Raw genomic sequence first — 27253 nt, forward strand, 5'->3', positions numbered from 1 at the left:
TTCTATATATAGTTATTATATCTCCCTAGCATTATCTCGTTTTTCACAGGGTCCGCTTACCTAATCTGAAGATTTGACAGGTCCGGTTTTTTAAAGAAGCGACTGCCTGTCTGACCTTCCAACCCGCGAAGGGAAAACTAACCCAATATAGGTGTTGGAAATTATATTTTTTATCTATGGCAACTCAGCCGTAAAAAAAAAAACCTCTTCTCTCTGCGACATTAAAAATGTATACGTGTGCTCTTTCGCAATAAATTTATTCAAGTGGATTCGCCGTATTTTATTGTGAAGAAAGCGATAAAAAGTCTTCATAATTTGGTCCTTCGAGAGCCGGTGCAAGCGTTCCAGTGCGGAATTTCATCGCGAGTTAACAAAAATTACAATTTTCGGCGGGCGGCGGTGGCAGGACGTTATACATTTCGTCAAGATTTCGTCTTGAATCCGACCGACTACGCTGCGAGAACGAGTCCAAAAGAATACGAACCAAGAAACCGTGAGTGCATACGCAAATATACTCAGAGGAAGTGCAAGAAGATATCCAGTGAGCTGCAAATTATTATTATTAGCTTCACTGCAAGAATTCTAGAAACATTTTTTTTTGCTACCTATCGGAAATCGGTAAGCTGAAACGAAACGCAAGAACTAGCAATAGTAACACTACACGATCGAAAAGTGAGTTCGGGGTGAGTTTCGATCTCACTCGCTCCACAAGCTTCATCGCAGGAGTGAGCGGGACGCAAGATCATCGGCCTTCGGACATCTCGTTCGATACGAAAAATCGTTCGCGTGTATTGTTTATGGTTTTATTTTTTTTATAGCGTAGCGTTGTTCGTTCTTTTTCATATTTTATCCGCCATTACGTTTGTACATTTTACATTCAACGAAAAAATAATTGTTTGTAACGAAATTACTAACGTAGCGATATATTTACAAGTAAAAATAAGTTTAAAGTTTTGTAAACATGGCAGAGGAGAAGGAGAAAGAGAAATTAAGCACACTTGTTGCCAAACGTGGATACATAAAAGGTACGCTTACACGAATTCATAAATTTGTTACAGATTCCCATGAATTGTCTGTTGTATCTTCGAAATCACAATTAGAAGCCAAACTAAATCATTTAGTAAACACATTTACTCAGTACGAAAACCTCAATTGCCAAATTTCAGTTCTCAACCAAAATGATATCGAGGATTTTGGAAAAGTCGAGGAAATATTTTACTTTTCCAAGGCCATGTTACTTGACGAAATTGAAAAACGCAACAAGAACGACTCCTCTTCTACTCCTCCGCCAAGTACATCCAGCGTAAACGACAGGAAACTCAAACTTCCTGCAATAAACATAGAAATATTTGATGGTAAGTCCTGTGCAAAATATGTAACATTCATAAACCTATTTAACTCGTTAATTGATAGTGATCTTAAGCTAGATAACATACAGAAGCTTCATTATCTCCGAACATATTTAAAAGACGAAGCATTTAACATCATAAGTGAACTACCGTTGACGCAAACCAGTTACTTGGAAGCCCTCAAATTATTAAAAGAACGCTATTATAACAGGCACAAAATTATCAATGAACATGTGTCATTATTATTAGATTTGCCCACGTTAGGGAGGGGTAGCAATGTTAGAGATTTTGTATCACAAATTAAACAGACGCTCGCAGCTTTGAAAAACTTAAACATTAACGTTGAGTCATGGGATCCTATCCTAACTATTATTTTATTACGCAAATTAGATGGATTCACATCCCGCGCCTTCCAACTCGAAAGGGAGATTGGGAAGGAGCCAACAGTTGCCGAATTGTTAGCATTCCTCGAGAAACGAGCTCTAGCTGCAGAAAATTCTCCGGCAACTGCAAGCAATTGGAAGCCTGCTTCAAGACTGGCAGTCAACATAGCAGTCCAGGGATCATCCTGCAAGAAATGTAAGTCGACTGCACATAAATTATATAGTTGCAAAAGTTTTCAACTACTGCCATCAGCAGAGCGAATACAATTTGTCAAAGACAATAATTTATGCAATGTTTGTTTAAACAAACACAATGGGAGATGCAAGTTTCACTTCAGGTGCAATCTTTGCAAGAATGACCATAATACATTGGTGCATCCTGAAGTCATTTCCACACCAGTAACATTATTTTCCAATGTCAATAATAATGTGTTGCTCCCTACAGCACAGGTGAAGCTGTTCACAAAGGGCAACAGAGAAGTACATGTAAAGGCAATACTTGACTCCGGGTCACAAGCATCCCTAGTCACAAGCAAAGTTATTGATGTACTAAAATTGACCCCCATGCAATCTGACACCAATATCGTGGGAGTCACAAATTCAATTAATAATGTCAAATATTCCATACCTCTGGAAGTGTCATCACTGGTATCAGATTTTAAAACCACAGTAAATTTTCATGTTGTTGACAAAATTACTTGCAAGTTGCCCCAACAACCCATAGACTTGACAAAATTAAAGATTCCCCCTGGTGTACAACTGGCTGACAAAACATTTAATGCGCCATCCGAGATAAACATGCTGATGGGTGCTGATGTGTTTTTCCAGGTGCTCCTGCCATCTACTCCGACGACGAGCACACAGCCGCCGAGCCAGCCCTCGTACCAGCCATCGAGGCAGCCGTCGTGTCAGCCGCTGAACCAGCCATCGTGCCAGCCGCCGCCGAGCCAATCGCAGCAGCATGAGCAAAAAGATTCAGCCTTACCTATAATTACTAACACCAGGTTTGGTCATATAGTGGGGGGTGCTTTACCAATATTCAACAAGAGTAAAAACAATGCTAATTGCAATATAATATCATTGCATTGTCACACATGCGATAACGATATCAGTGAGCTAAATGAAAATATAAAAAACTTCTGGAAATTAGAGGATGTTCCCCAAATACTAAGTGACAAATGCAGTGAATCAGAGCAAGCTGAATTAATTTTTTCTAACTCTGTAAAACTTGAAAATAATAAGTTTCAAGTTGATATTCCATTAAAAGTAAACCTTAATGAGGTCAATCACACCTTAGGTAGCTCTTTTGATCTTGCATTATTTAGATTTCTTAGCTTAGAAAAAAGGCTACACAAAAATATTAATTTACTAACTCAATATCAAAATTTCATTGATGAATACATTGACTTAGGCCAAGCGCACTATGTTGATATTAATTCATACGATTTTTCTAAAGACCCTGTATATTTTCTCCCTCACCACCCAGTGGTAAATGAGGCAAGCAAGAGTACACCCATGAGAGTAGTTTTCAATGGCTCCATGCGAACAAATAAAGGTGTATCATTAAATGACATACAGCTTAATGGGCCTAAAGTTCAGCGTGATCTTTTTGACATATTAATGTTGTTTAGATTTGGAGAATACATGGTTACTACAGACATCAGGCGCATGTTTAGGAACATTAATATAAATCCTGCACATAAACCACTTCAAAACATACTGTGGCGAAATAACTTGCATGAGGAAATTCGGTGTATATGCTTAGATACTGTTACTTACGGTTTAAAAAGCTCGAGCTATCTCGCGACACGGTGCTTACTTGAGTTAGCTAATAGGTTTGAGCATGAACTCCCTCTAGCTTCTTTTGTTATTAGAAACTGTACATATATAGATGATGTGCTATATAGCAATTCAAACTTAGATATTTTAATTGAAACCAAAAGACAGTTGTGTGCAATGTTAAAGTATGGAAGCTTAGAAGCTCATAAGTGGTCTTCAAATCAAGCCAGTGTTCTGTCAGATATACCAATTGAAAAACAACATTTTGATAGTTTAGATTTTGAACAAGATTGTAATTTTAATATGAAAACTTTAGGTTTGCAAATGAACTTGAAACAAGATTCTTTCACTATTTCAAGTCCTGATAATTCGTCATCAGGAAATATCACAAAAAGCACAGTCTTAAGTTGTATCGCGCGGTTCTATGATCCCCTAGGTTTTGCTAGTCCGATTATAATTAAGGCTAAGGCTATTATGCAAAGATTATGGGAAGACAAGTTAGATTGGAATGCTCCTGCACCCAAAGAAATTGTTCATGACTGGCTACAATTTTCTAACAACTTAGCTAGCATGCAACCTATTCATTTAGATAGAAATATACCAATACCAGAGACAGCTGTTGCAGTACAACTCATTGGGTTCGCCGATGCGTCCTCCACTACTGGCTACGGGTGCTGTCTATACTTACGTGTGGTGGACACAACAGGTAATGCAAAACTTTTCTTACTCTGCTCCAAGTCACGAATAAACCCACGCGCAAAGCCACTCACCGTCCCCAGGCTCGAACTGCATGCAGCACTGTTGTTGGCGAAGCTTGTTTCTAAGGTATATGATACACTTCATATAAAAATAAAAATTGACAATGTTTATCTGCACAGTGATTCGAAAATCGTGCTCGCTTGGATCGAGACAGATTTAACAAGGCTTCAGGCTTATATTTCAAACAGAGTGAGAGCAATTAAGGAGTTAACAGGTAACTGGAAATGGCTGTACGTACAGTCACGAGACAATCCCGCTGACCTCATCAGTCGTGGTGTGGATCCGCAAGTACTTCCCGGCTGCGCCCTCTGGTGGAATGGTCCGACCTTCCTGCAAGAAAGGGAGTATCAATTTGAAAACAATAATGTATACTTACCTTTAGAAAACTTACCTGAAGTGAAGACTGCTCCTTCCTCTGCGTCCCCCGCTGATGTAGTCCTTCTCACTGTAAAAGAAAATGAGTTCCTGCGATCCTTTATTAACAGGTACTCAGATATTAATAAAATGACACGTATCATGGCGTACATTCTTAGATATCGTGATAATCTCCGATTAAAGGTAAAAGATAAAAATATTACATTTGAAAAAAGACATCTTTCTACACAAGAATTACAAAGGGCATTAATTGAGATTATCAAATACGATCAGAGTATTCATTTTCATAATGAGATTAATTCATTACAACTGCAAAAAGAGGTAAGTGGTTCTTTAAAGTCCTTACATCCATTTTTAGACAACGAGAATCTTTTAAGAGTAGGCGGAAGGCTTCATAACTCCGATATTAGTTATGCACAGAAACACCCTATCATTTTAGTGAAGGGCTCTATTATTACCGAATTGATAATTCGTAGCGAACATGCTAGGCTGTTACACGCTGGTCCCAAATTGTTGTTATCAAGCCTTAACCAAAAGTATTGGATTGTAAACGGCATAAGAGAGGTAAAAAAGGTAACACACAAGTGCATCACTTGTTTCAAGTTAAAAGCGTTAGCATCTAAACAATTGATGGGATCTTTGCCGAGTGATAGAGTTGTTCGTCCCTTGCGAGCATTTCAAAAGGTAGGATTAGATTTTACTGGAAGTATTGAGGTTAAACAGTCGCGAATTAGACGTTCTGTCATAGGAAAAGGCTATATTCTTGTATTCGTCTGCTTTAGCACCAAAGCTGTGCACCTTGAGCTAGCTTCTGATCTCACCACTGCTACCTTTCTCGCGTGTTTTAAGAGGTTCATATCTCGAAGGGGCTTACCAAGTGACTGTTATTGCGATAACGCTAGTACATTTCGCTGCGCAAGTTCTCAGTTGAACGATTTATACAAACTCTTAGGCTCGCAAAATCATCAAATGCAAGTTAATAATTTTGCAGCACAGAATCAGATCAACTTTCATTTTATTCCATCATACTCGCCTGTATTTGGTGGTTTATGGGAAGCCGCTGTTAAGAGTACAAAATATCATTTGAAACGCATAGTTCAAAATAGTTTATTAACCTACGAGGAACTAAACACTGTATTAGTACAAATTGAGGCAGTACTCAATTCGAGACCTCTGTTACCAATGACTTCTAATCCCGATGACTTCACATATTTAACCCCGGGACATTTTTTAATAGGCACGTCATTAATGACATACCCTGATCATGATGTAAGTAATAAACCTGTAAACAAATTAAAAATGTGGAATGTATGTAACAATATGGTGCAATCCTTTTGGAAAATATGGTACAAACACTACTTAAATGTCTTGCAGTCTAGGCCAAAATGGCAAACAGCTAAGAGCAATATTACGATTGGTTCTCTTGTACTTTTAGTTGAGAATAATTCTCCTCCCTTGAATTGGCCTATGGCTCGTGTTACACAGATTTTCCCTGGCAAAGATAATCATGTTCGGGCATTTGAAGTGATGACTCCGAATAGAAAGAAACACATTAGGTCTGTAACTAAAGTGTGTATTTTACCATTAGATTAAGAATATGTTCCTACAATTAATTACTAAAGTTAGAATAAGATTGTGTTATTTTTTACTATTATAAAACCTAAGATAATTAATCTTTCATACATACTTAGATTCTTTGATACAATGTAAATACAAACATATTCCATTATCTTTAGTATGTACAATTTGAAAACTTTCTTAGTTACATATAATTATACTTACAGTTACAAGGTATACTTAGTTACAAATAGTATAACTTAAAAATAGTTATAAAGTAAGGTAAAAAGTAAAACTTTGTTTTAAGTTAATAAATACTTTAGTTGTCATTCATGCTGGGATTACAATAGTGATAAAATGTAAACTTTTCACATTTATATGTGCTATAATACTTAATTATTATTGTTTCCTTGCTAGGCCCCCAGCATGTTGGAAATTATATTTTTTATCTATGGCAACTCAGCCGTAAAAAAAAAAACCTCTTCTCTCTGCGACATTAAAAATGTATACGTGTGCTCTTTCGCAATAAATTTATTCAAGTGGATTCGCCGTATTTTATTGTGAAGAAAGCGATAAAAAGTCTTCAATAGGTTAGGTCACATACCTCCGAAAATGCATTTATCGGGAATGTACGTTTCGTCACGATGTTTTCGTTCACTGCTGAGCACGTGATAATCATTTATAAGTAATCCAAACATGAATTCGAAAACAAATTCAACAATCATTGGGTTAGGCCTATGCTGGATTCGAACCTGCGACCTCAAAGTGAGAGGCAAGCGTTCTGGGCTAACACGGCTTGTGATATTATTATTATATTAATTTTAATATCATCATCACCAGCCCACTAACGTCCCCACTGCAGGGGCACGGGCCTTCCATATGGAAGGATAGGGAGATCGGGCCTTAAACTACCACGCGGGCCCAGTGCGGATTGGTGGTTATTAACTACTGCTAATGCAGCCGGGACCAACGGCTTAACGTTCCTTCCGAAGCACGGAGGAGCTCGAGATGAAATCTTTTTTTTTTATGGTCACCCATCCTAAGACCGGCCTTTGCGATTAATTTTAATACTTATTACCTTATTTACCCTGGTAACTACGGAGCATTTCTATCAAGAATAACGAATGAAATACTGATATAGAACGATAAGCCTCCGCCCCGCACCAATTCGGATTAGGCGGTGACCTCACCCCCTCTGGGGTCTTACTTTAGTCTACAATGGCCTTAAGCCGCTACGCTTTATTAATCCTTTTCTATTTATGAATTTCCATTATAGAAAAAAAAATCCTACGTCCCAACTGTCACTTCATGATTCTGAGTCACTTCTACGTGTGTTTATGTTTCACTATTTATTTTTAATACGCAGGCGTCTTTTTGAAAAAACACATTCAGATGTGATTTTGTTGATGAGAAATAAGAGATGAGAAATTATATTGTATATTTTAGGTTGAATTGGTTTGTTAAAATATTAATCGGGAATGGAAAATTAAAAGCGTGTTGCATCGTTACTCCATCTTGGTAATACTGTTTTATTGGCGTTGGTTAATAGCGACATCTGTTAGATTTCTTGGTTACCAAGTTACATTTTCAAATATCTATTAAAAACAAACGTACAATGCGAAATTGGTTCCTGAAATATGCTCTAGACGGCGCTTGTCCGTGACAATTGATAAAACCATGCAATAGACACGCCACCTAGTTTCAATCCAAGTAAAAAATTGTGATCATAAACCGGATTGAATTTTTTTATTTTTTAAAAAGGAGCTTAGGCGGTTTTCTCTATAAGGCGACAAAATAGGCAACTTAAGCCGTAAACAATAACTTTTATAAATACCAAGTCATATCCAATCGATCAAATACCTTTGCAAGCACAATTTGTTGTCTTTAAAATCCCTAACAGCGAGGGACTGACAATATTATTATTATTTTAGGAAAGGATAATTTTGTACGGTAAAGTTCAGTTTATGGAAGTTTCGCTAATGGAATGTCTAATCGTTGGTTGAAGAATTGGGCGACTTAACCCGACTTCCTCTGCGTAAACTTTCCAAATGCTCCATACAGGAACCGCGTGCATGCAAACGGAGCGATCATTGGGAGGATTGTGCTCGTCTTAGACCAGAATAGTGCCGCACCTTTCACAATAGCGTGAATTTATTTAAAGAGAAGCGTTTACAAGATCTCGACGCAAACCGCCAAATACGGAAGACTCGACCGAAACCCTCCTATAACTACACACTCAAATCGTGAAGCCAGCTTTATTGTGTGCCATGTGACCGGACCTTCAAGTCGAAGTACGGTTTCGCCAGCCACATCAGAGCCCACCACAACAACGACCCGGGATAGATATTTTAGGAGTCGCCGTCGCCGAATACGGTTTGGCCGACATGATGATGATGATGGCATGCAAACGAGAAAGTCAATGCGCTTGCAGTCTCTAACTCCTCAACGTCTTAAACATACAAATGTAGATCAGAGGGGGTGAGATAAATCCATCTCGCTCCAAGGTCGTATCGGTGCTGGGCGGAGAATGTCCCTTCTATATTATTGTTTATTCTTTGGTTGGTTGCTTGGTAAGACTATTTTATGCTTCAAAGGGCACGTTTTGCAGTTGGTCAGCTATTAGCCGTAAAAACACCTCCGCTAACCCGCTGCGTAGGAGCGTGGTATATAGTATGCTCCATACGCCCTCCGGTTGATTGATTACGAAAATAATAGGTATATAACTTAAAATAGAATTATATGGCGTCTTCTGGAATTAGCACCAATATTATTTATAGTTGCAGTATTTTATGGTATACCATTTATAAACTCACTCCTTTTTCCCAGCAGCTTTTAAGAAGAGACAAAAGAGTTCCATTTCGACCATAACATACCTGTCTTCACACACTAATTTAAGGGCCACGTTCTTGTCGGTGCAGCCATAGACAAGAATAGAGAATCTATTCTTGTATATCAATAATTCTTTCACTTTCTTATAAGACACGACGTTCGCCTTCTCTTTAATCTGTTCCATGTAAGCTCTTCTTGATCTTTCCCTTCCTCTCTTTGCTTGTCACCTTGTTGTTGGAATTCATTAAAATCATCATAGAAGGAATACCTGTCTTGCTTCATCAATCGTTTCATACACGCACTATAAAATACAAAGCCCTCTTACGTCACGTAGGTAAACCAATTAATGAGAAACGCAATTAAATTATCAGGATAATGCCGTTAAGAGAAGTGTGGACAAAAAGCCCTTAAAGCTAACCTGATTACTACCGTTTGCAGCGCGTGACGTTTTCCACGGAGTTACCTATTATTAAAGAGAAATGCCGCGAGAGCATAGTGTGAGCATAGAAAGCCGTGGTACAATCAAAGACCAAAAGTGAGCAACCAGCGAATTATTTGTAAACAGTGGTGAAATTATTAACCATTAGTTGTCATCATTATAAAATTTATGTTTTTGTAGGTGTTTTTGGTCTATTACAGAAACGACATGTAACCAGAAGGTCTTAAGTGCAACCAGTTAATTTTCATACTTTGCAAGAAACTGTGGACTTTTGCAGCTTATGGTACATCGGTTGGAAGGACGGTTGATTCTCACTATGAGGTCGCAGATTTGTATTTTTTTTAATTCGTGTTCGGATCATAAATGATTATCACGTGCTCAGCGGTGACGGAAATCATCGTGAGGATACTCACATTCCCGAGAAATTCGTTTCGGAGTATGTAACCTAACCTGTATTGGGCTGGTTTTCCCTTCGCGAGTTGGAAGGTCAGACAGTCGGTCGCTTCTACTGTGAAAAACCGAACCTGTCAAATCTTCAGGTTAGGTATACGGATGCTGTGAAAAAAGTGGGATGATGTTAGGAAACCGGTGGGGCCGGAATATGCCCAAAACAATCACATTATGTAGGTATATGAGGCAACCCTCGTATTATAATGAAACTTTCTACATTGCTTCATTATTCATTGCTTCTTTGGTACTGCGCAACCACAACTAGAGCTTGTATTACTACGCAATGAACAGCGGATAATCGAGTTGGTGCGGTCGCAAGGCATGCAAACTCGTTTAATTTAGTACAACGCATATCTCCCTTGTTTCTATGATCTGTGCATTTTCCCATCGACATATATTAAGACTAAAATACGTTAATTTGTTGTTGACTTACTCTCGGTCGCAACAGAATAACATAACACATAAACATAACATAAGCTGAATCGTTCATGTGGTAAATGAGAACAAAAGTTTGTTTTTGATTATCTAATATTTATTGATAAAGTAAATACAATTAGTCTCTAGATTAGTCATTAGTCAATAGTAACCCTGACACCAGGGTTGATGGAGTTGGTAATCCACCTAACAACCCACACGATAGAAGAAGATTAGTCACTTATAATATTTATTATAAGTAATTTGAATTATTGTTGATATACAGGGTTTTAGTGACATCGTAACGAGTACTGAGGCGGTGATTCAGACCATGAATCTGAGTTAGTATCAAGCGGAATTTTTGTCGCAAAATTCACGTTATTTTTGCAGGTTTTTAAATTATTTTCAATTCTTCACTTTTGCGATGGAAAATTCCACTTGTTTATTAACTCAGGATAATGAGCTGAATCACCTCCTTCAGTATTCGTTACGATGTCACTAAAACCCTGTATATCACTAATAATTCAAATTATTTATAATAAATATTATAAGTGACTAATTGTATTTACTAACGAATACTGAGGGGGATGATACAGACCTTGATTCTGAGTTGATAGCAAGCGTCATTTCCTGTCAGAAAATTTCACTTGATATCAACTCAGAATCATGAAATTATCGCTCAAAGTTTTCGTTACGATGATGTCACTAACAGACTGTATAATTATATTTTTAGATTTAAGTATATTAGACACGAAAAGGCAACCCTAATTGGCGGTGTTATATTCAAAATATTGATAAAAGCAATGGTCGCCTGAGATTTTGCCGGAAGCGGGTCTTAACGACACGTGAAAACAGGGACTAAACAAAGTTGTAGATACACCCTAATGTTGTGGCCAGAAAATGAGACGTTTTATATTTGTTTTATACAAAAAGTGCAGGCCTGATTGTCCAAAAAGTAAGATGATCCGTGCTTCGGAAAGCTGTTAAGCCATTGGTCCCAGTTACAACTTACTGATGTAAGTAGGTAGTCGTTACATGAGGCATGCCAGGGGCCTTTGGCGGCTCAATAATGACCCTGACACCAGGGTTGTTGAGGTTGGTAATTCACCTCACAACCCACACGATAGAAGAAGACAAAAAGTGATAAGCACAAGGAATGCTGCCTAGTTGCGGATTCTAGAATTGGGTAGTTTCGTAGGTTAAAAATAAAATAATAATATGAAATTCTCATGACTAACTAAAGACAGATTTAAAACTGACGAAAATCATTTTCTTTTTTTTATTTAACTTATTTATAAATTTTAATCAAGAAAAAGTAATAACAATAAGTTCGACATTTTATCACGTTTTTCTATACACAGTGTGCTTTTTCATACAATTACCATAGTAATTTCTTGTTTTGACGTTTAGTAAAAAGTAACTGAATTGACTACTTGGAAACTAGCCTATTAGGCAAAAGAAAGGCTAGATCTTAGAAGAAAAAGGTTGATAAAAATAAAAGGAAATTACTGGTAAGCATTTTAACTATTCTTATCAGGGTTGTCAGAGGCGCAAATCATGAATGACACTACACACAGCCACTTTTGATATTCGGTCCAAGGTAGATGTTACTGTGGCCGTTCCAATCAGGTAGTGAAAGCACGTCAAAAAAAAATAGTAACTTATTTTATTTCGCATGGTCGTTTTTTATATTAATTCATTTTTGTCCGTACTTTATTTGCCATTTCTGTAATATGAATAATGGACTTTAAATAAAGAATATTTTTATATATTTTTTTTTTTATTATTATTTAAGGAACTCATCAAAAATGTGATGCGAATAGTTGCTTTATCGCTTCCCGCTCCGCTAGACGCCTAGCTTATTTCCTAGCCACACGAAAACCGACAACAAACCTAATAAAATTTCAGGGTCCAGACCGGACCTCTTATACCACCCGATGAGCTCAAAGGTTTGCTAATTATAAATGTCTTCAAAGGTAATTAAAAACACATCTTTGATAAATAAACAAGTGCCTTGTTGTAAGCAAAAAGGTGAATTTTCGGCAAAAAGATATGATAGGTAAGTACCTACGTTTTACGCAACGTAATTCTGAGAAATAGTTGTTAATTACCATATATTTTCCAAAATATTATTCGTTTATGTGACTATTTCTATTTTCTATATATTCTATATAATATTTTTTTATTTTCTATATTTTGGCCCGCTACAAGGTGGACCGCGACGATCTGGTGAAGGTCGCGGGAAGCCGCTGGATGCGGGCAGCGCAGGACCGATCGTCGTAGAGATCCTTGGGGGAGGCCTATGCCCAGCAGTGGGCGTCGTACGGCTGATGATGATGTGATTATTTAGAAACTGAATAAAAACAATATTTTTTTCCTTAAATAAACTCGAGATCAATACAATCTTTCATACATTACAAAACGAAAATGGCTGCGCAGGATCATGTCATCGCTGACGTCGCTAACTGACGTATTTGAAAGTTTTAGCGAAAAAAATTTCTATCGATAACTATCTACAAGCCAGTAAATCACTACAACTAGCGCCGGCGTCGGCGCGGCGCATGAACGACTAAGTACGATCGCGTTAACTACTTATCGATATCTATTATTTATTTATTTAAAATAGTTCCTAATGAATTTCTCACTCATTTTGACACATAAAAGTTAAATCCGAACGTATCCAGAGACAAAAAACAAAAGGAAAATGTCCCGCGAGCACCCGGTGGCTCAGAAAGTACAAAGGCCGCGCGCGTCCACCGTGCATACGGGTGCTCGAAAGAAGAAGGCGCCATTCTATTACCCATTTCTTTCCTGTTATTATTAAGTGGGTTTTCGTACAAAGATCGCATACTTTCAACATACGTTTTAAGCAGCTTAGGTCTTGACTACAAAAACCCAATGTTGTGATGACTATTATTTTTGATTTTGTAAACTTTGAGAGGCGAGCAACTTTAGCCTAATAAAGTGTATAAGTAACATAGTGATTAAGTGTGGCTTATATAAAATACCTACAGTATGTAATATTAATTTATCTTATCTTATCTTATCTAGCCTAAAGTGTCCCACTGCTGGGCAAAGGCCTCCCTCCATTTCTTCCAGGACTCTCTCCAGTGCTTCCTCCGGCCAGCCTTCCAGGAAAGCATCCAAGTCAAAAACAATAACAAAAACTAGAAATAGCGTTCGATAGAAGTGACAATTACGATCTCCATAACAACTAGAAAACAATCGCTCTTAGTCGCTTGACTAATCCGCATAATGTATGAAGCATGTTGATCAAATAATCCGTAAACAACAGGACGGTTATTATTTATATATTATTTTCAAGTGTTACGAGAATTATATGGTAATAATGTGGTGTAACATTAGTAAAATACAGAGCCAACGCCATGTTTTTTATAAATTTGACTAGCCAGATCCATTTTAGCAACAAAATACCGAACAATTAGGCATTTTTCAAGGACGTCTTTTCAGCTACGCACCTACTTTGCGAGTCGATGGCGATACATACATACATACATAAACTCACGCCTATTTCCCACCGGGGTAAGCAGAGCCTATAGAATTCCATTTTTGCTTCGATCCTGATACACTTCTTCTTTTCTTTTCTTCTTCTTTTTAGATGGCGATCGATACCAAATTTTTGCTGACCAATAATTGGCCACGCTTACAGCATTGTCAGTGGCTTCGTGAAGGTCTACGCGCCAAGACTCAGCCTAGCGCAGACCGACTGTCACCCTACCGTGTTGCTCTTTGGTTAACACGTTCACTGTGAAACTGATTTGATATCAACCCCTTACGTGCAATGTTATTTTTCGATAAACATTGGAATTTATGTACATAGACACACTATGGCAAGAGAAAATGTGCCCCATATACGTGCACGAATGAGTTTCAAATATATTGGCTCGTACACAGTGAACGTCTTAAAAGTTACATTCATATATTTACTACTACCGTAGATTGAACATCAGCGCTCAAGAAGTGGGACGCAAAGTTACTGTTAATATAGCGACGTTGACAGTTCTTTACCTCAGTGCGCGATTAGGCGCCGAACTGGCAACACGGGGAAGTGCGTGGTAAAACTTGCAAAAATAGAAGCTCAAAGCGACAAAAGAAGGATGGCACATTATATTTCTAATAAGTAAGTAAGTAAGTAAAGTAAGTAAGTAAAAAAAAAAGTAATGACATTGTGCATGTTATCATAGTATAAACATTGTAAGTTTCGCAGTAAAACCCACCAAAATTATTATTATTATTTTAGTTTAAAATACAATAAAATAAGTATTCCCGGTCAATCGAGTCGCAGTATAACCCGACCGCGTTACGAAGCACCACGCGCTAATATGCTAAGACTATGACTAGGTACTTTCTTCATTTGACACGATTTTATTGAATGTATATACCGCTGTGTACGAATGTATAGCTAACCAAGCGCCAAGTTTTCGTCGCATTTTTGAGCGAAAACCATAGATAGAAAGAGTATTGACAACAGCCGTTAAACCATTCGCGTCTGCGGTTTGATATTGTCTTTTGAATCAAACAAAATGAATGACGTCACTTCACCAACTGACCTATAACATTTCAAACTTAGAATTTAAACCCACGACATCGATTTGTGGTAATTTTTCCAACGAATCTAAAATGGTCTTTAAATTTTTCGTCTGTGGTCGCTTTCGACAAAGCTGTCACAACAATTCCTATTTTAACGTTCCTTTGAAGAATGGAAAGTCTGATGGAAACTCTATTAACAGGTACCTACTGCTATAGGTTTAAGGTTATTTTTCTGATTTTATTTTCACCTTTATTATTTGAAACTGTAGATCGCGATTTCGTTTACTTTTTTATTTATTATTTATGTACCCTGAGCGGCGGGCACGGATCGTCACGCATTGGGTGCCTCATGGCGGGTACAGGCGTCGTGTGGGAGACCTCGAAAGTGATGGCGTGACGACTTAGACGCTTGCCGGAGGGAGAGAGAGAGAGAGAGAGAAAATGTTTATTCAACAAATTGTGACACATTACATACGAAGAGGAGACTGGCCGGAGTACGCACAGGACCGCGAAAAATGAAAAGAGAAAGGGGAGGCCTTGTGTATGTGTGTTATACACATAATATATTATTTACGGTATTATTATTATTATTCAGACCATGATTATGAGTTAGGGCATTTAGGACAGCATAAAAGGTGAGCCATAGTTTGTGGTGATACTCCACACTCGCACTCATGCCCTAACACCTGCACTATTAAAGACCTTCACGAAGCCACTGACAATGCCGTAAGCGTGGCCAATTATTTTGTCAGCAAAAAAATAATATCAATCGCCATCTACTCGCAAAGAAGAAGAAGGTGATTCTGAGTTCATATCAAGTGGAATTTTTCATCGTCAAATTCATGAATATTTTTGTGATTTTTTGAAAGTATTTTCAATTCTATTCTTTCGCAATGGAAAATTGCACTTGATATTAACTCAGAATAATGAGCTGAATCACTCCTCTTAGTATGCGTTACGATCTCACTTACACACCGTTCAAGTACAGGTAGCCATAAAGTGCGTATGGGTGTTAGTGACGTTGTAACAAATACTGAGGTGGATGATTCAGATCATAATTTTATTCTGAGTTGACATCAAGTGGAATAATTTTTCGGAAAATTTATGAAAATGTTTTTTAAGTTATTTTCAGTCTTATAGTTTGCGACGGAAAATTCCACCTGATAACTACACACTCATAATAATGATCTGAACCATCCCTCAAAGTTTTCGTTACGATGTCACTAACACCCTGTATAATACTTTTTTAAACGTTTATTTAATTCTAGTAAGGCTATTCATTACGTGAAAAAAGGTGACAAGAAAGTTGGAGAATTCTGTAAAAAATAAAGATCTTTTTTTCTAGTGGATGAACTGACGACAACAAATCTATAATTTGAACGGTTATTTTCTCCTATGCGGGAGTTTTTACGGCTGATATCCGGTAGTGGTTGTCTGGGAGAAATTGCTTCAGAGAAATTAAGCCGCTCATTTATACAGTAGTTATAATTTTTATAATGTTCTGTTTGTGCGCATAAAGCATGTTTGAATTTATGTTTTGTTTTGTGTCTGTTTGTATGCTCCATACCTCCTCCGGTTGATTGAGGGGAGGCATGTGCCCAGCAGTGGGACGTATAGGCTGTTTATGTTGTGTTTGTTATTTGATTTGACAACGTCCCGACGGTTAGCTAGTAAGTATTCTAAGAAAATTAATCTTTCCAAATCCTGAGCACGTCACCCTCAGGAAATTGCTCCGTTTAATAACCACTTTACTGATATACAAGATTATAGGCTTTGCGTCCGATTAGTACAACTTGTATCAAGTTTCGCTAAGTACTTCCATTGTCAAAGTTTCCCGAGCTCGTCAATGTAATCACGTTGAAGTGTTCCCGCTGAGATGTAGATATCACACGCGTGTTTTTATAAGAAATCCTTGTGAAGAGGTGTTTATACTGGTTATATACTAACTGCGTAACATAACATAACATAGCATCTCGGCTCCTCGCCAGGTACATTTACTACTTACTGATTAAGTAAGTAAGTAGTCGTTACATGAGACATGTCAGGGGCCTTTGGCGGCTCAATAGCAACCCTGACACCAGGTTTGATGAGGATGGTACTCCACCTCACAACCTACACGATAGAAAAATCCGGGACCAACGGCTTAATGTGCCCTCTGAAGCACGGAATCATCTTACTTTTTCGGACAATCAGGTGATTCAAGCCTGAAAACTCCTTACCAAACAAAGGACAGTCGGGAATCGAACCCGGACCTCCAGATCGTGAGCCTAACGCTCTAATTACTAGACCACGGAGGCTATTGACGAGAAGCATGTATGTATAAAAATAATTGTTGCTTGATACTTGTATCACATTATGTTGCTACCTATATTGTTTCTCTTTATTTTGATCAGAACAATAATGGGTGGAAGATGTAATTATGCCTGGGTGTAATATATAAAGGATCATCATTTATACCTAAACACAAACATAAAAGATGCATAATATGTTTTTTATCCGTGAACCTAGGAAGTTCATCGTCACCAATTTAGGAGCCACGCTCTTGTATGTAGCATTCTCCATTCTTGTCTTCATCTTCAGCCGTACGATGCCCACTGCTGGGCATAGGCCTCCCCCAAGGATTTCCACGACGTTCGGTCCTGCGCTGCCCGCATCCAGCGGCTTCCCGCCACCTTCACCAGATCGTCGGTCCACCTTGTAGCCACTGAACGTCGTCCGACACGTGGTCGCCATTCGAGAACCTTTCCGCCCCAGCGGCCATCGGTTCTCCTCGCTATGTGTCCTGCCCACTGCCACTTCAGCTATTTTTGTCTATCAAATACCAATTCCTTCACTTCCTTATAAGACACGACGTTCGCCTTCTCTTTAATCTGTTCCATGTAAGCTCTTCTTGGTCTTCCCCTTCCTCTCTTTCCTTGTAGCTTCCGTTCTATGATGTTTTTATTAAATTCGTCTTGTCTTAGATAGCTAAATAAAGATAAATCTTTACAGCGCTGTCTATATTGGTAAAGTCCCACATTGCGTAACAAGTATAAGGTCGGTACTACTTAAGTAAGTTTGCTCAAAGTTACAGTTTGCTTTAAAACATCAGCTGGTAAGTTGGCCGCTTTTCGTCTAAATAAACATTACCTTGTTTATTCTCCAACTATGTCCACGTTTTGGGTCTCAGAAACTAGTAAATGTGAGTGTTAGGACGAAACTTTGGTCGGACAAGTGGTGAATGTCTTCAGCGGGAATTAATCAATTATAAAATGCATTTCGTGTAGGTTATTATAACAAATCATAATTGAGTAATTTCCTAGGTGAAAGATAAATTATGAAATTCTGATTACTAAACAAAGACAGTGATATAAAACTGTCCAAAAACGTTTTTGTTTTTCTATTTAACTTATAAAACACTAATCTAATTTAAACACACACTCACTAACACTAATCACTAACACTAACTACACTAGACACTAATCACTCACTAATCTTCACTAGTCACTAATTTAAATAACAACAACAGTGCGATATTTTGTCACGTTTTTCGATGACGTCATAGGTTTTTTATCCGCCCTCTATCGTGTGGGTTATGATGTGGATTACCAACCCCATCAACCCTGGTGTCAGGGATACTATTGAGCCGCCAAAGGCCCCTGACATGGCTTATGTAACGACTACTAACTTATTCATGTAAATTCCGTAGTAATTTCGTGTTTTGACGTTTAGTAAAAATTAATTGATTTGAATAGTTGGAAACTACCCTATTCTGACCTAATCTAATGAAAATATTTACTTAGGTTTATTTATTTAGGTTAATTAATTACGGATAATGCCTAATAATTCACTTACCAAAAAAAAAATATATAAGTACCTACCTAACAATAGTTTTGAAGCACCTACGAACTATCTTCAGCATTCCTAATTCCCTGTTTTCCGGCCAACTAATAACGAACTACCAACTAAAATTATATGTAGTTGCAAACAAATTCAATGTTTCAGACGACATCTAGTTAATTCGTTTAAAAAAATATTTGTACCTATAAATTTTTTTTTGAGGTTTTTGATTAAGCATGTAGGTACGTAATACATAAAGTATGTAAGTCTTAATCAAAAACCCCATCATAATGGAACGATAGCCATAATCCAAATGTTTCCATACGTTTTGTGAGTCCATTATTATTTTTACAATACCGCATTTCAACTGATTAGACCTTTTCAGCCCACCTCAAATTACTTATCCACCCAAAGCTTAATGTGTACTAAACCTTCGCCGAAACGTTTCTACTTGAATATGAAATGGGACACGGCTATTGCTTTGGTCAGTTGTTTTGTTTGTTGAAATACTTTACGTAGGTGTTTTATCGTACCCAATTCGTAAATGAGCTCCTTTATAGTATACACGTTGTGATTAAAACGTAAAAGGTACTGGCCATCACAGTACAAGATATTTGAATGTGCCTTTAAATAGAATTAAGAATAAAATGTTTTTACTTTTAATTCAAAAAGATGACAGCATGTTTTCTTTTTAATAGGTACCAGTTAGTGACGTTCGAATTATGAAATATTTTTTTTTCAATCATTACTCTTTTGCACAGAAGCTACAAAAATCTATTCTATTCTAGTAGTGAAAAGTAATCGTGCCAAAAATGATAATATTTTAAGAAAAAACATTTAAAGGAACAAAAGTTCGATTTGAAGCAATTGTTAAACCAATAATGTCGCGGCCTCGCGGGACCTTTTAAGACTTTTTATTGGAAAAATAATAAAATGAGGATACACAGCAACTGTGCAGTCTCCATTATTCATTAGATTTGAAACATACCGAATAAATTAATTTGTGAATAAGTAACAAATGTATCGACTTTTTTTGTCTTTTTCTTTTTCAGCTGTTACATATTGGAACATTACCTCTTAAATGTCGTATGTCTTTAAGTTACATAGTCACTACCATTCCATAAGTACGGATATAAGTTTCAAAACTATTTAAAAAATACATACCTATTGCTTCTCCGTGGTCTTTTTTTTAGCTTTTTTTTAACCTAGCAGTGAAAGCTTACCTCGTTGTTAAAATTAAACTATTTTCTATAAAACGGGTCTACATTCACAAAGTGGTTAACTTTGCCAATAACACGCTCTTTTTAAAAATTACAAAGAACGATCAGACCAGAACACACTTAGGCAATTTACCTATTATAAAAGCTTAATACCCTGTACCAACATTAGCAAGCAATGACACTTTGTTAGGAAAGCAACCAAGATATCCGACCAAAACCACCTTTGGTTTCCGCCAAAAAAATCTCATCTACCCGACAGCTTTAAAAAAATGAAGTCGATGCGACGTAGACGCACCGCCATCACGCACGTGTCTTATCAAGAACTTTAAAAATGTTGAATTTTTAATCTGTGAACCATATTCATCTCGTTTTAAACATTGAAAAGTGCATAGTGTAGCTTCCTATAGTACCTACCACGACGATAAAATACAGTAACTAGGGAAGAAAGTTAAACCCTGTAAGTACCTTTAGATTACATTTTTCACCTCATCAGCCATGTTTAGTCCCATATAATAATAGGCTAGTTTCTATTTTGTCAAAACAGGAAATTACTATAGAATTTGTATGAAAAAACACTGTGACGTCATAGAAAAATGTGACTAAATGTTGTACTTATTATTACGTTTTTCTTGATTAAAATTCACAAATAAGTTAAATAGAAAAAAAGAGAAAGTTTTTTTTACACTGGGGGATTAAAAGGCCCACATGGAAGCAATTCATCAAAAAAAACAATACTTATAGCAATTTAAATTTTGCGCTTATAAAAGTAAGTGCGCAATTCAAACAAATGTCAAATAGCAATATTGTTTTCTAAGATAAATGTGGCGTTTTTAACCTCCTTGTAGTTTAAAATGTGTGGTTTCTATAACATCTGGGGGCACGGCTGTGCCCCGCCAAGTCTAGCAAAAATAACGACTCGTAACATCCTTTTCTAGAAGGTATTCATTGATTTTTCATCCCTGTGTAATGTACTAACCTAACCTAACCTTTTTTTTGTTTCGGTTTTCCCCGAAGGGTAAGGCAAAGGGAACTATGCCCATACAGCCATGTCTTACATATTTTTTTCTTGATGATTAATGAAATGATGAAAGGTGATGACGATGAATGATGAAACCTAATACCCACCCTCGGAGCAGATTTCTACTCCGAACCCAAAACGAATTAACTCAAAAGTCCGCATAAACTTTTGAGTTATGAAGCGGCTTCCCAGCATGAAGCGAAAATAGGCAGATACACTTTGTTCATTGAATACTCCAATATAATAACACTCGCGAATGTCTTACGACTAACTTAATGCGATCATTAACCACAAAACACCACTTCGTATTAATTATTTAGATTACTCAATGAAGAAAGCAACTGTCCCGTTCCCGTTTCCCGCCGAAAAGCCAGCTATTCATTGATTTTTCATCCCTGTGTAATGTCATTATGGCTAACCTTTTTTTTTGTTTCGGTTTTCCCCGAAGGGTAAGGCAAAGGGAACTATGCCCATACAGCCATGTCTTACATATTTTTTTCTTGATGATTAATGAAATGATGAAAGGTGATGACGATGAATGATGAAACCTAATGAAACCCCACCCTCGGAGCAGATTTCTACTCCGAACCCAAAACGAATTAACTCAAAAGTCCGCATAAACTTTCGAGTTATGAAGCGGCTTGTTGGCACGAAGCGAAAATAGATAGATACACTTTCTTTATTGAATATTCCGATATAATAACACAGTCGCGAATGTTTTCCGACTAACTTAATGCGATCATTAACCACAAAATACCACTTCGTATTAATTATTTAGCTTTTTCGATGAAGAAAGCAACTGTCCCGTTCCCGCCAAAAAGTCCTTATGGCTAAGCTTATATCCAAAGTACCTATATAGTTTTTACATCCAAACTCGAGAGTAAGTCACGTGCTACATACAGCCTAGTGTTACATAATTAATACACTTTGTGTTTGTAGACGTAAGATGTAAACAGCACATTAACTAAACATGTAAACTTGATAATTCGAGAAGCAAACAGCTTTCGTAATAGTTAAACAAATTATACACCTCTTCATCTATTTGTGCTGTGTTCCCCACACACATATATACAATATACCTACCTACGTATATACAAGATGTTAGTGCAAAGACTGATTCCGGGATAATTATGAAGTGAAATTTTCCGTCGCAAAATTCATGTTTCCTTTTTTTATTCTATGCTTTTGCGATAGAAAATTCAATGTAGAAGAATTTATGAAAATGATTTTTTTTTATTAATTTATTACTTTCAGTTTCATACTTTTGCTACGAAAAATTCTACTTGATATCAACTCAAAATCATGGTCTGAATCATCCCTCAAAGCTCGTTTATTCTCAATCCACATTTGTAATACACTCTGGATGTTTTTTTTTTTTACAGTCCGTACCGACGATGCAACGGAGTTATGGTGCCGTAGAGCTGGGACGTGTTAATAAGTGAGTACTTAATTATTATATGACTTACGTTTAGCGTTGACTCCCTGCGACATCACCAACATAGCCACTAGAGCCAGGGTCGCACATACATGAGCCATTTCCACTCTGGAACAATCACATAAACATTTTTAAGTGAATAAAAAAAATATAATACAGGGTGTTAGTGACATCGTAACGAAAACTTTGAGGGATGATTGAGACCATGATTCTGAGATGATATCAAGTGGAATTTTCCGTCGCAAAAGTATGGAACAGAAAATAACTTAAAAAAAAAAACAAAAATTTTCATGAATTTTCCGACTGAAAATTCCACTTGATATCAACTCAGAATCATGGTCTGAATCATCCCCCTCAGTATTCGTTACGGTGTCACTAACACCCATACCTACTTGTATGGCTACAGTATGTACTTGTGCGGGGTGTAAGTGACATCGTCACTTACATCATGATTCAGCTGATTATTCTGAGTTAATATCAAGTGGATTTTTTCATCGCAAAAGTATAGAATTGAAAATAATTTAAAAAAACTAGAAAAAATCATGAATTTTGCGACGGAAAATTCCACTTGATATGAACTCAGAATCATGGTCTGAATCATCCCCCTTAGTATTCGTTACGATGTCACTAACACCCTGTATATTCTTTTATCACGTAGATTCATTGATATGTAAAAACTGCCGATATAGCGATGAAAATTTGACGCTAACTTAGCTATACATTCATTTCATACGCAGCGGCATAAAGCTTCAATAAAATCATTTAATATAACGTAGGTACGGTTATCGTCTTAGCACCTATAGCGTGTGGTGATACGTAAAGCGGTCGGGTTATACAAATCCACATGTTGCCAGTTCGTCGCCTAATCGCGTACTACGGAATATCAGAGCATGTATCGCTATTTCTGCTCTAACTTTTCTTCCTACTTTTTGGACGCTCATGTTCAATCTACGGTACTTATATCGATGTGTGGATTGTTAAATTGGGTCGGTACGACTTCGTGCCACGTTGCCGTGTCGCGCCATATCGTGACGTCGTCGTCAACTCGAAAGAACGCGGCTTCGCAACGACTTGGCGATGTGGCTAGTCCGTTAAAAGACTAGTGATAGGTCGTCCGGGAAATGTTTGACAAAATTCTTGAAGTTTCTTTTGAAAAGCAAAAGTTATTGAAAAAGGGCTTTATCACCTAACCTTAAGGAGGATAGGATCACAATACAAGAGAGAAAGATTTCAGGCAAAAATTCAGCCAGTGTTAACGAGATTTTACATTTCCAGGTAGGACGCATCACTGGTAAATACCTCGAAACGTTCGCATGCGTAGAGACCTATTGTTATTTTGATAGCATAACTTACGCAACATTGATTCAACAGAATTCCAATAAAATCTTTAATTTCAATGTAAGCTTTGTCGCTGCTATAAAAAGTCGTAATTTCGACAAGGAAACCTTAAATATTAATTCATTTTCTTTATGTAAGTACAACTATGTTGGAAAAGCCCCTTTGTCCAATTTAAAAACAATACACTTTTAACGTTACCATTAGTTACTTATTGTTACTGTGACATTCTATCGGGAGAGTAGGAATACCCACGCTTAAAATGCTTAGTAAGACTAGAAAAACCACGTCATACTTATAAAGTATTTTTTTTGTTTGGGGAAATAAAAAAATCTTTAAGAACCTTATGGTGAAATAAGTGTAAGTAATTGAAAATAATCGAGGGCTCTGCAATGACATAAATACATAAATATATCATCATCATCATCAGCCGTATGACGCCCACTGCTGGGCATAGGCCTCCCCCAAGGATCTCCACGACGATCGGTCCTGCGCTGCCCGCATCCAGCGGCTTCCCGCGACCTTCACCAGATCGTCGGTCCACCTTGTAGCGGGCCTACCCACTGAGCGTCGTCCGACACGTGGTCGCCACTCCAGAACCATTCCGCCCCATCGGCCATCGATTCTCCTCGCTATGTGTCCTGCCCACTGCCACTTCAACTTTGCAATTCTCCGAGCTATGTCGGTGACTATAGTTCTCCTGCGGATCTCCTCATTTCTGATTCGATCGAGCAGGGAAATACCGAGCATAGCTCTCTCCATTGCCCGCTGAGCGACACCGAGCCTCCTCACGAGACCCATAGTAAGCGGCCACGTCTCACTGCCGTAGGTCATCACTGGCAACACGCACTGGTCAAAGACTTTCGTCTTGAGACACTGACACACATAAATATACATAAATATATAATCTTACATTAATATACACCTACGTACGAGATACCTAATCGTACGAATATATACAGAATTTTAGAGACGTCGTAACGAAAACTTTGAGGGATGATTCAGGCCATGATTCTGAGTTGATATCTAGTGGAATTTTCTTGCGGAAAAGTATGGAATGTAAAATAATTTTCATGAATTTTCTGACAGAAAATCCACTTGATATCAACTCAGAATTATGGTCTGAATCATTCACAATAGTATTTGTTAGAATGTCACGTTATATGCTTCACACTATTACAATCTAGCCTACAAGCTAATAAGCAATTCATCTTTAACCTACAAATCCATACCTACTAATATTATAAATGCGAAAGTATATGTTTGCGTCTGTCTGTTTGTGTGTCCGTTTTTCACGGCAAAACGGAGCGACAAATTGACGTGATTTTTTAAGTGGAGATAGTTGAAGTTATGGAGAGTCACATAGCTTATTTTTTGTCTCTGGTAACCCCTCCCCCCCTACCTAAAAAAGGGGAGGTGGAAGTTTTTATGGAACATTCCACAATTTTGAAGGTAGAAAGCTAAAAATTGGTATGCGGAGTATTTGTGACTAACAAAAAATCGTGCATCTTCTTTTCAAAGAGGGAGTGTAATTTCATATGGGACATTCGCAGTTTTCAAGGTAGGAAGCTAAAAATTGGTACATTGGGAAAGGGGAACCGTGTTACCCCGAATTTAAAAATAATAAAAAAAAAAGTTTATTTAGGTAAAATCTACGACACACATATACATATTTAACGCGAGCGTAGCCACGGGCAAGAGCTAGTCATTTACAAGTCCTAAAATGGATAGAAAATAATATGCTTAAACATAAACACGTTGGAGACGATAGCAAATAGACACCTTCCAGTTTTCTTTTCTTTATCAACAGCAGGAAGTAAGGATTAACGACTTTTTATTGTTCAAGACGAAGAAAAATCTGCTAACTTGATCGGAACTAGCGAAGCAAAGTTCGTTTGTCTACTTTTTATATATACCTATTTGTACTATTTATTATTAATTAATTATATTTATATTTGAGACGATGCTTGTTGCTGATAAGGTTTGTTCTTTGACGAAGCTTGTGTGGATGTGATTCCGTGCTTCGGAAGGCACGTTAAGCCGTTGGTCCCGGCTGCACTGGCAGTCGTTAATAACCATCAATTCGCACTGGGCCCGCATGATGGTTTAAGGCCCGATTTCCCTTTCCATCCATATGGAAGGCCCGTGCCCCAGCGGGGACGTTAATGGGCTGATGATGATGTGTGGATATCATTAACTGTTTTTGACGAAACTAGGCGTCCGACTAGTATTTTTGGTTTAAAAGAATAAAATAAATTTGTGTTTGAGCACCATTGTAAATAACTATATCTTATTATTTATTTATTTATACATTTATTGTTATAAACCATATATATCAATATGACGTCGTTAAACCTCGAGAGGGTTTGTGCCGACATCACTAAAAGTGTATTTTAAAAATGCAAAGTGCATAGCTTTTTGAACAACAATCTCTTCTTCCATCGTGTGGGTTGTGATGTGGAGTACCAACCTCATCAACCCTGGTGTCAGGGTTATTATTGAGCCGCCAAAGGACCCTGACGTGACTCATGTAATGACTCCGTACTTACATCAGTAAGTAGTAACCGGGACCAACGGATTCACGTACCCTCCGAAACACGGATCGTCTTACTTTCGGACATTCATGTGATCAGCCTGTAACGTCCTAACCAAACTTGGGATCACAAAGTGATTTTTGTGATATGTCCCCACCGGGATTCGAACCCAGGACCTCCGGATCGTGACCCCAACGCTCAACCACTGGACCGCGGAGGCCGTTACGAACTGTAGTGTCATAAAACCATACCATTCCTAATGAAAACACAAAATTACTTGTCTTAATAATTAAAACCTCATCAATATCCTGTGTTATATTATTTTATGCATATACAGTTTTGATGAAAGTCCATTGAAACTTTCCTACGTATGTTTATGAAGTTATATTAAGGTTTTGTTCATTTTGATTTTAGTTTCGAATGAATTATGAGTTGATTATTGTGTTCTATTTTGTAGTTTTACCATTAACGCTGCTCCCGCGTGCTAGTAGATATAATTTAGGAGCTGAAATAATACACAAACAGACTATCAGAACCAGTGATGTGCAGATCTCGGAAATGTTTCCGCATTGAGAATATTCCCGACAGTAAAATCGCGCAAAACTTAAAAAGCTCTTACCTAACCTTTAGACAGATAAGAACAGAGTTTGAAAAGCTCGGTGGCGCAGCGGTAAACGCGCTCGGTCTGCGATTTTTGAAGTTAAGCAACTTTCACAAAGGCCGGCCATAAGATGGGTGAAAAAAAAGTTTTCATCTCGAGCTCCTCCGTGCTTCGGAAGGCACGTTCCTTTGGTCCCGGCTGCATTAGCAGTCGTTAATAACCATCAATCCATACTGGGCCCGCGTGATGGTTTAAGGCCCAAGCTCCCAATAGGGAAGGCCCGTGCCCCAGCAGTGGGGACGTTAATGGGCTGATGATGATGACAAGAAAGAATTTGTAAAAGTGTCCTCACTATTAAAGAGTTTTTACAACGGGACATTCCCACTTTAGAAACATTCCCGGGAAC

At 37.6% G+C, this 27253-nt stretch overlaps 2 protein-coding genes across 2 annotated transcripts in view; one reads left to right on the plus strand and one right to left on the minus strand.

Annotated features, from left to right (window-relative positions):
- The window catches only part of LOC126370154 (neuropeptide CCHamide-2), a 76380-nt gene that overhangs the window by 17974 nt on the left and 31153 nt on the right, over positions 1-27253 (minus strand). The window contains exon 2 of the mRNA XM_050014913.1: positions 22409-22485. Coding sequence (XP_049870870.1) covers positions 22409-22478 — 70 coding nt within the window. The 5' untranslated portion in view covers positions 22479-22485. The remainder of the gene's footprint in view (positions 1-22408; positions 22486-27253) is intronic.
- LOC126370138 (uncharacterized) lies at positions 604-6746 on the plus strand. The gene is made up of 4 exons (XM_050014886.1): positions 604-1025; positions 1167-1355; positions 1740-1928; positions 2561-6746. The coding sequence occupies exons 1-4, from the start codon at positions 962-964 to the stop codon at positions 2695-2697; spliced, it is 579 nt and encodes a 192-aa protein (XP_049870843.1). The 5' UTR covers positions 604-961; the 3' UTR covers positions 2698-6746.

The sequence above is a fragment of the Pectinophora gossypiella genome, chromosome 10 (genome assembly GCF_024362695.1).
Source record: "Pectinophora gossypiella chromosome 10, ilPecGoss1.1, whole genome shotgun sequence".
NCBI classification, from domain to species: Eukaryota; Metazoa; Arthropoda; class Insecta; order Lepidoptera; family Gelechiidae; genus Pectinophora; species Pectinophora gossypiella.